This window comes from Azolla caroliniana, unplaced genomic scaffold (assembly GCF_043228905.1).
Source record: "Azolla caroliniana isolate FFs.n. ecotype wild unplaced genomic scaffold, voAzoCaro1.0.p SCAF_10, whole genome shotgun sequence".
NCBI lineage: Eukaryota > Viridiplantae > Streptophyta > Polypodiopsida > Salviniales > Salviniaceae > Azolla > Azolla caroliniana.
In genome coordinates this window covers 718,083-728,499 of record NW_028230445.1, presented here as the reverse complement: position 1 = coordinate 728,499, position 10,417 = coordinate 718,083, and the positions used below count along the sequence as shown (strand labels likewise).

Sequence of the window (10,417 nt, the reverse complement as noted above, 5' to 3'; positions counted from 1 at the left end):
TCTGTGCTTCGTCCTAGTCCACGGTTGGTGCGTCCGTGACAGAAACTAGGTAGATATATCTTAGAACTAAAACAACATAGGGAGAATAAGCTACAAAATGTTAACCATAACCTTTCTAATATTCACCAACATGTAACTAAAGAAAATTTTGAAGGAAAGGGGAGACGATGAATGCGGACACAGTTGCACCACTAGGCTTCTTCTTTGCTAAAGCAAAAACCCAAAGAACAACCAAACGCCCTCGGATATTGGGCCTCAAAGTAACTCATGGTATAGAAGCAATTAAGAAGATAAGGTAACGTGAGTTACACCACCTACAAGGTATGGTTGGGGTATCTTTTACATTGGGGCCATGGGCCACACCCACATTGAAACCCTTTGATCTCCTGCTCCTTTTCGAGAGACTTGGATGGAAATGAAACTAGGCCTAGCTCAGAGCATTTCCTTTATAGAATATGTTAAAGCATAGCACGTTTTGTACAATATTAGAACTCTTTTATCTAAGCTGTTTTTTTTTTCGATGATTGGGTACACGCCCCATTTATTGTAAACCAATTGTCTCATAGGCCAGATTTGGTCTTAGAAGACATCTCTCTCTCTATCCCAATCGATGTTCCCATCCATCTCCCTATAAAGTTGCAGAATAGTGTCAGGGGCCAACCTCTTTCCGGTTAGTCACTTGCCATGTCGTTTCCTTTTTCCACTTATGGGTTTCAGTTCCTTATGCAACTTTGTGGCATCATTGCTTGCATCACATCCTTTCCTATTGTCTCCTCTCACCAACTTTGAGATCTCCCAATTGAACACATTCGTCATTGAGATTGTCCATGGTTGAACCCTTGATCTCACCCCCAACGCATTAAAACGTATTGAAATGCTACACACCTTTCGTTGGGTTTAGTAATGTGTGTGGATTCCTCTCCTTGGCCCTTATGAATGAATTTTACATGTCTAATTACCTCCACAATTCGAATATGAATGCATTGTCAAATGCGCTTATAACAATAAGTGACCATTCATGTTTCACGTCACAAAAGCATCTTTTATAAAAAATGACCAACATGGCACTTCAAATCTAATGTATGCTCATGTGTAGATGTTATGGAGCACATCCCATTTCGCAATCAATTTTGTATGCGTCTCAAGTTACATTCAGAATATGCACATGGAAGTTAAATGTACTCATATTTACTTATGTGGTTTGATTACATTATAAACCAATTGACAAAGATGACATTTGATATTCTGATAGGCAACGAACTGGGGGTTGACATCCACTTAGAATACATGTGGTGGCCTAGCACCATCAAGAAATTCCTTAAGCACAACTACCATTTGAGAAAGACAATGGTTTCAAATGTGTGATATTTAGGTGCTTAGTTCATTGCCATTTGAGAATGGTGGAATTACAGGCAAAATGTATGTTGACATTTGGATCATGCAACGAAATCTTATGTCGGGGAGGCTCATCACAATTCCCAAAGGGGTGGTATGATGAGGCAATAAAAAAAGGTATGTAATAATGGGGCTTCATGTGGATGGTTCATATTAAGTCATTGTCATACTTTCACAAGGTGGCATAGTATTTGTAAAATATTGATGAGGCATTCTAGGAATATATATTTGCCTTTTGGCATTCATGTGGCAAAGAATTTCTAAAAACTCGATATGGCTTTCTACAAAAAGATACTTGATTCAAAGGACATAAGGTGCCCTTGGCATCATTTTTCGTGCAATGGATTGTGGTAATGTTATTTGGAATTTGCTTTTAGAAGGACGCAAATGCTAAATTTGAAATGATTGCCCATTTCATAATTGAGAAAAGAAGAGGACAACGCAACCATTCAAACTTTTATGGAGCATTGACGATGAGCAACATCATAAAACAAACATGCCTACAGACATATACCCTCTATCATGGGTTCAATATTTGTGCTTAATAATCATGTTTTTGTCGCACATAACGAACACTCCACTTATAATTATGCTGAAGCTTTTGACCCACTCGTCCATCTGGTTAGAGAACAGAAGAATCATCGTAAGGCAGGATATGTATATATATATATATATTATAAGTTATAAATAGGACAGGTTCAAAACTTTGGATTTTTACAGGAAATTGATAACTACTTTCAAATTTGTAAGAAATCAACTTCACTTCATCAGCCTTAAAATATAATGAAAAAAATCAAACATAAACTCTCATCTCCAGTTTGGGAATCATAGAGTTTCAAATGAAACGCTTGAATTCGTTGCTTTTTGACCTCTTCCTCGGAATACATCAATTATCCTTAGAATATTAGATGGGTTTCGAGAATTTCGACTCTCTGCTTCCCTCTGGGTCACCTATAAACTCTGTGCCTTATTAAGCTGGAGTGAATGCCCCATGTTTTGAAGTCAGTCAGCCATTGTTCTGTTCTCAAAAATTTTGACAGGGTGATCATCTACCAAGTTATAAGACGTGTGCCAACAAAACTCTAACACTCCATCATTAGTGTTTGATAACTTCTTCCTTACGGGCATCTCTCTGATGGCTTTTGAAACCTCAGTTTCCATGACGAGTAATTTTTCCTCTAGGTCATCTATGAACCTTCTCAATTGCTTTTGTCGATAGGCACTCATGTGGTTTGGCTCATCATCACAAACTGTGTCCTGAGAGTACTCTTTGTACAAGTGTAAATGAGATGTTACTGTTTCCAATGCAGCCTTTTGTTGTCGTCGTTGAAACTCTGCCCATGCCAAATTCAACTTCAAAATTTCGTATCCATTCCTCAAACTTTCATGGTCTTGTTTCATATCCCTCAAGGTTCTCTTCTGTGCTGTCACCTTCTGTGATAAACTAATATTCTCCTCTTCTGCATCTTTCAAACGTTTCCGATAGCTTTCCATCTTTGTATTCAGCAATTTTAGCTGCCCACGTTTGAATTTATTGTTAACCAAGAAAAATGAATATTTGACATACTATGTAAATGAAAAATGTAGGTCACGACAAAAAGGAGATGGTGAGTTTACCTTGTCTTCCTTTGTCTGTGAAAATTCTAAAAGCTCTTCATTCAAATTAAGGATTTCATCAATTCGTTGCCTTTGTTTTTCAGCATCCATATACATCTCCCTAACTACTGAAGCAAGCTCATACTTCTCATTCATAACACTTTCTTTGTCCTTTAATATAGCTCGTATCCAACTTTCAAGATCCTCAATTTTCTTATCTTTCTCTATGCATGCAGACTGTAAGGCTGTGATCTTGCACTCGACCTGGGCATGTTGAATTATTCCATTGATGATGTTTGGACATCCTAGCTGCAGAAAAATGATGAGTCAGGTTTTGATTATGAAGGTGGACACTACGCATCCCAAAATATAATGTCATCCATCTCTGTGCTCAGGAAATATGGATTGAACTAATGTTCAAGCATTGTTTTTGGTAATAATCAGATGAATAACCTTAGCAAACAAAGCTGAACACAGAGCAGAGACAGAAAAATAAGCATGGAGTTGGATACCTACTAACACAAATATATAGTTGAAAGAAAAGGACTATACAATCAGATGTTCCAGCATATGGCAATCAACCTTTCTAAATTTAAAATTCACATCCCCTTAACTTGTGCTCCACACACACAATAAAACACAACATATATTATCAACACAAGTTCATAGCCTACACATCAATCATCTCATGAAAGCTGGCCTAAAGATTTAATATAGGAACCCTTTGACCATATACATGTCAGGTAGTTATATATGGTTTTGTGAATTGTGGCTATAATTCAAAGAGTCATTCCCCAAAGTTTAATATCTCAGTTCCTAAAAAATTAACAGCTGAGCAAACTGCCTTCTTCAAGTTTCATTCTTTTGGGCATTCTAGTGTGAGTTTTGCGTGGATATAGGCACACAAAGCAGGCTTTTTTCCTTCTTACAGTAAATGCCACCGATGGAAGCATTGAGTAATACAATTATTCGATTATCAGAACTTAAATGTGATAACAACTTGACTGTAGGGATGCCGAAAGATACTGACGGCTCAAATCCATGGCACTATGTTATGTGTTTCTATCGAAAAAATCATTAGAAGTAATTGTAAATTTGAGTTTTCTTATGTATCCTTTGATAAAAACAATGCCTGGCAGAAACACAAGAAATCTGATGCTTCTATTATTTTTTGGCTGCTGTAATTTCCTTTATTTCACAGTTTCAGTACATTCCTGCATGGACTCATCTTCTTTGTTAGAGATTTGGAACAATGTTCTTGGTTTCTCTCCTCCTCATTTTGTGGGTAGTCTAAGAGACTTGAAAAGGGGTTTCTCATTCTGAGAAACCTACATGGTCGATAGAACCATGCCAGGGGACTAGTATGTGCCAAATAATTATATGTGAAACTGAAAAATGCTTAACTGGTGGAAGTTCAGCAGCTAAGACTAAATTATCTGAAGTTTAATCCTCTAAATTTATGTTTGACATTTAAATTCATGAGTCATGTCAGAATTTTTAAATCATTGTTTAAAAACGAGCACTTACTTTTTCACAATCTATTTGGTGGTTCATAATGCCAGAAATTGCTTGATTACCAGGTTCCTCACAAATTTCCTTCAATTTGATGATTGTTTCTTCCAAAATGGAAAGCTCATCTGCACACATCAATAATAGCACAATGAGCATTGGTACATGTGCCAAATCCCAATTAAACTAGCTCACATATATGTAACCTTCTATTGCCCCTTCATCAATAACGGTTGAAGCATTATTCTGTATACTATGGGATTTAATGGTGTTGCATAGGTTTCGCATGGATAACAAGCATGCGTTGATGGTTTCCTGAAGCTTATTGGAGCTTCTTAAAATTTCAGGAGATGGAAAGGAGCTGGTTGACAAGTAGCCCACATGTCCATGCAAAAGAAGGCACCACATTAGATATCAACAATGCAAAACAGATCTAGAATGTGGTAGTCATCGAGTTGGAAACTGACCTTTCCAAATATGGAGGTGATGGCAGATCCTTCTCACTGTCTCCTCTTCCTAATGCTACGGCATCCTCTTGCAATGCTTCTATACGTACAGTTGAAACCAAACTTCTTTTGATTTCTTCTTTGGGTTTGTTTACCAAGCTATTAATATCCTCAGCTGAAGCTACAGTGTCTTTATTTGAATCTACGACCTTCAACAATTGAGTGTGATCATGGAGGTGGTCTCTTGCATGTTGAGAACTTGTATTAAGCTGTATCATTCCCAAACATATCTTACAAATTCTGCAGAAGCATTTGACATAAAACTAGATAAGAATGCCAATACCTTATCAACAAATTTATCAGAGATGATGCTTCTTTCTTCTCGAGATACTAAAGACAGTAGCCTTCTCAAATCAGCATGCGGTCGTTGTTGTATTTCCAGCTTCCTTCTTTGCAGCTCTGACTTGACTCTTCTTATTTCAAGGTCCTTCACATCTTGTCCTTCCCTTGTATGGAAAGGCATGATATCAAACCCATAGTTTCCATGCGTAAGAGCATGTGTCCTATACATAATGCCGCTGGTTTTATCATCAAAAACTGTTGAAACACAAATACATCTGTGGGTCTCATCTTCACCGATTTCTGTCTCATTATTATCTAGGGTCTCTTGAAGCAACGCTATTGCTTCCATAGAAACTGACACTTTGAGCAACTTTAGATGCCTTTCTAGTTCCTCTACAGCAGCCTCACAATTTTCACATGCCCTTTCTTGCTTCATTATCATATCCAAGAGTTCCGATTGCAACTGGTTTGAATCATTCTCCGATCTGCAGGTACTCTTCTCATTACTTGACAATAAGTTCTTCAATCCTGCCCAATGTACTTGATTATTACCAGTTTCATCTGTTGCACTAGCGCTTTTCATCCACTCACTTCGGATTGCTTTAGATGCTACCCCTAAAAATTTCCCTTAAACAATCAATCGCTAATCCATAACTCTTACAGATTTTCCTTCCCTTCATACGAATCAAACAACCACAATCCTTTTTTTAAAAATTCAACCGGCAAAGGTTACATGAATGCCAGAGGCTCAACAACAGAGCTGCAGTTTTAGCCTATTAAGGATGCATAAGCATTTAAAGCTATTCTTTTTCTTTGAAAGATGCACAGGAATGTTGGGCCACACACTTTTCGTAAAAGGAGATTTTCGAAACAGTTGGATTTACATACATACAAAGGAAGCGAGCTTACTCGGAAGCAAGTAACCGATCAATGAGCACAGACAGCAACTAGCTTGACATATGACATATAGGCTAGTATGTTGATAGACAGGAAACTATTCAAAAAATATTAACTGATTCTGAGAAACTACATATATGGAAATGACGAAAAGTGAGAATAATGGAGGAGGGACGGGAGAAGAAGAAGGCGGAGAAATATATGTACATATGTACCTTGATAAGAACAAATCCAGGTGAAACAGAGTATGTATAATGTATGTATTAGCAGATTATGATGATATGGGCACCTCATCTCACACGTCTTTCGTTATGTAGAGATGAGAAGAACAAAACTGTGTCTAGCCCACCTATGTTATGTTATGTATCACCCACCCACCTCCTTCCAAAAGGAAAGAAGGAGGGGTACTTAAAAATAAATAAGGTAAAGCTCCATTCCTTCATTCATTCATTCCATTGGGATGGGGTGGGTGGGTTGGGAGTTCCTTCTTGTCCAACGTCTCCACTCCTCCCCTTTCCTTTCAGATGATCCGTTCCTTCGTAGCTTACTGAGTGTCGCGACATATCGCTTTATGGTTTTTACTCTTCAATGTCTCTCTTCATGCAAAGCCAGTTTCTTCTTCTCCATCGAAATTCATTCACCTTTGATATCACGTCTTTTTTGCTACTTTGTTTACATTACACAAAGCACCCACATAATATAAAGTGCGTTTGCCTTATATTTAAGCCTCTTTTCCATGTGTGAGCATCCTTCGTGTTCTAAAAATGGTATTTTATTTATTTATTTATTTATTTATTTATTTATTTATTTATTTATTTATTTATTTCTTTCTTTCTTTCTTTCTTTCTTTCTTTCTTTCTTTCTTTATTTATTTATTTATTTATTTATTTATTTATTTATTTATTTATTTATTTATTTATTTATTTATTTATTTATTTATTTCTAAAAAAAACTCCTTCCATTAGTTATAAAATTTTACAAATGAGGCGATTATGTACAAATCCCTAAAGGGACGCGATAGTTCCATCTAATGTGGAAGCCCACTGACTCAAGAAAGGGAGAGGACGACCATTGTTGGATGAAGGTTATGCATTGTCTTTCAACTCCCTCGGAGCCACCTTTAAGGCCATCATATTGGCTCTTCAGAGTGGCTACAATTTCACTTCATATCTCTTGAAGTAACCTTGTTAGATTTCATGCCAATGCTAAATTTTCTTACAATCATATATTACGCTAGCATTGCTTTTAAAAGCTCTTTCAACCTATTGTTACATATGTCATTGTCAATCTTATAAGGTTGCTCTTTTGGTAGTGAATGGTTTGTGTGCATCACCTCAAGCTAAACTATGACAATTTCTTTAATGAACAACCATTGCCCGGTTTCTAAGGGATATAAGTTATATTTTTTTCTAGATGTATTGCACGACTTCTACATTTATATATTTAATGTGCATGCACATTAGTTCTATAATAGAGAAAACATTGAACCTCTCCTTGTTTTTTGAATGGAGAAGACATAATATGAATAACTCTTCGTGGTGTTATTAGGTTCACACCAACTTTTGTACTCTTGCCCTCATGATTGTGTGGTTAAGGTAATGACGTGTTTGGGTTAACGTATATATTATGTTTAATGGTTTTTTAAACATTCACAAATTATAATCATGGATTTCAACAACAAAGTCGCGTGGGAGAGAGGATGGAGAACACAAATGTCGTTACATATGAAGTCTTAAAAATATTCAATAGTCTATATAAACATCAAAGTGGCTTGATATGCACTATATATTAAAAGGGATGACTTGAAATATGATAGGAATAAGGTATAAAGTATGTAGCAATAAGTTTTTTGCGTTTTACAAAAGATACAAGTGAAACTTTTGTATAGGTCGACCCCGAGGGGGCTAATGAGTCGAAATATAAGTTTCCAAACAAATTGTTGACTAACAAGAAAAGGAGATTGGAGTCCTTGCCATCCGTTCTTAAAGGCCAGTTGTCGTTGCCACAAAACATCATCCGAACCTTGTAGATCATCATATTGGACTCCAATTATTTCCAGAGACAACTGTTGGTCCAAAGTGGAATTATGTCATACCTTCGTTTATGTTGGACAGTGGATAGTAAGTATTGTTCTACTTGTTCATATATGACATCATCTGATGTACTAGCTTTTGTATCTTACAAAAACAAGTGAGATGAAATGTCTCCTTATGTTTTTCCTATGTAGACTTTTCAGGTAATATACTAAGGTGCATCTTCCTTTAAAAAATAAAAATAAAATAAAAACAAGAAAAGGAGAATCCATTGGGATCTTAATCGATTAAACAAGGAATTAAACTTGATCAAGTTTATTAACAAAGATATTGGATAAAGGAGGCTAGAGAAACAACTCTCTGTCTATCAAAATGTTCATCAAATGACATGAGATCCTCTCATGTTTTATATTAAGTAAGGAATCAAATGTTCCTACATTGGTGCAACAATGAAGGAACAATAATACCCACATAATTAGAGGGAGAGAGATAATAGTTGAGGAGAACAATTAGATATACATTGCACAACAAGGTATTGAGCTATTAAATTCAACCTCATGTTCATCAAATGGCATGAGATCCTTCCATGTTTTTTATTCAATAAGGGAATCAAATGCTCCTACATTAGTGCAGAAATCAAGGAACGATAATACCCTCACTACAAGAGGGAGAGATAGCAATTAGCCCCACATCCATGCCCACACCCAAGGATCTAATTTTTGGTCTATCAAATGGTCACATATTAGGGTAAAGGATGTGAAGCAATATTGGTATAATGGGGTATAACCTAATTAATATAGGTTTTTGAAATACACTACTATTTTCTAAATGTGTGTGCGACTCATGAGTATCATAGACTCATTTTGAAGCCCAATGTATTGTTCAAGTTTTGTGGTCAATGATATGGTATTTAAGTTATGACAAGGTGAGCATGTATGGTGACAAGGTGCTAGTTGACAAGGTGAGCATGTACGGTGGGATTAATAACATCGAGATGGTGTGTGTTCATGAAGAAATCATCACTCATACACCTATATGAACTTGTGTATTTTCTCATTTGTCACTCTACTAATCGAATGGAGGGAAGTATGAAAAAATATGTTGAAGGGATTATGAAGTATAATCAAACAATACATTTATCTTTTCCTTGTTCTAATATTTCGGATATAAAGAATATTATCCACGTGAGGGAAAGAAATCATGTGTGTGTATATATGCATTTTTTCAATTTGGGGTCGAAGCATAGGGAATGGCAAACATGCAGACTCTACAAGCTTAACTAGATCGATATTGGCTATGGAAGCAAAATAAGAGAGAACTCCAAAATTTAGGGGAACCAAGAGATTTTTGTGGGTAATCCTGGGCCCAAAATTAACTTCAACCAAATGACTTTTGGATGGTGAAACAAGATAGGTTTGGAGACTCAACCAAACTAACTTAAGGCTATTAGGAAAATATGTGAGAAATGTAAATTGACTTCTTCTAAGCCATGATCTAACATAATATTATTATCATTGTGAATAAAATTGATAAATGATTCATCGTCACTAAGTGAACAAGTACATAAAATATTTGCAAACATCCAAACTACTAGTCTCAAAAAAAGTTTCTATGATGAAGCAATTTAGAACCTGAAGCAACAAATAAGGGATAGTAAGATAATCACATATTATGCTTTGCAAAGTTACCAAGCTTGTCATTTATTGAAGAATAAATGGAAGAGTCTTTAGTCGAAAGGCTAACGATATTTTTGTAGTTGATTCAATCTACGTACGACAGGTTTATGGTAAATTATGCAATTTGCAACTTTAAGGTTATGTGTTCGAGCCTCTTGACCAAGGGTTAGAAGTAGTTGCACTCGTTAATAGAAACACTTCATATAAAGTTTTATGGTAACTACTAATAATATATTTCACCACTCGTTGTTAGAAACACTTCAGATAAAGTTTTATAGTAACAATATATTTCATCACTCATTATTAGAAACCCAATTAGTTGCTCTATGCTTTGTTAGACCCTAACATGTCTTTGTATTTTCATTAGTATGACCCTAGGAGTCAACTTTATATTTCACTTGTTGCGCCTTCCTAGGGAACACCTTTGATTACTCCTCCTGAGTAATCAGGTCAAGGAATCGTGGTACACAGGAGAGTAGTGACTCCAAGTAGCAATCAGATCATTACGACGCTTGGGATTAAC

The 10,417-nt window shown here is 36.1% G+C and overlaps 1 protein-coding gene across 1 annotated transcript; it reads right to left on the bottom strand.

Annotated features, from left to right (window-relative positions):
* Positions 1–2,137: 2,137 nt before the first annotated feature.
* Positions 2,138–6,176, bottom strand: LOC147858577 (uncharacterized). The gene is made up of 6 exons (XM_087325214.1): positions 5,290–6,176; positions 4,968–5,215; positions 4,707–4,861; positions 4,519–4,628; positions 3,013–3,300; positions 2,138–2,910 (listed from the first exon to the last, which is right to left on the bottom strand). The coding sequence occupies exons 1-6, from the start codon at positions 5,869–5,871 to the stop codon at positions 2,398–2,400; spliced, it is 1,896 nt and encodes a 631-aa protein (XP_087181340.1). The 5' UTR covers positions 5,872–6,176; the 3' UTR covers positions 2,138–2,397.
* Positions 6,177–10,417: the final 4,241 nt, after the last annotated feature.

What these genes read in the sequence shown, in the direction of transcription:
- LOC147858577 (XM_087325214.1), bottom strand. Translation starts at nt 5,871, where the DNA reads ATGAAAAGCGCTAGTGCAACAGATGAAACTGGTAATAATCAAGTACAT. An exon ending in CTGATAAATTTGTTGATAAG is followed by an intron (nt 5,216 to 5,289) that starts GTATTGGCATTC and finishes GGAATGATACAG; the next exon opens with CTTAATACAAGTTCTCAACA. An exon ending in ACCAAATAGATTGTGAAAAA is followed by an intron (nt 3,301 to 4,518) that starts GTAAGTGCTCGT and finishes ATTTTTCTGCAG; the next exon opens with CTAGGATGTCCAAACATCAT.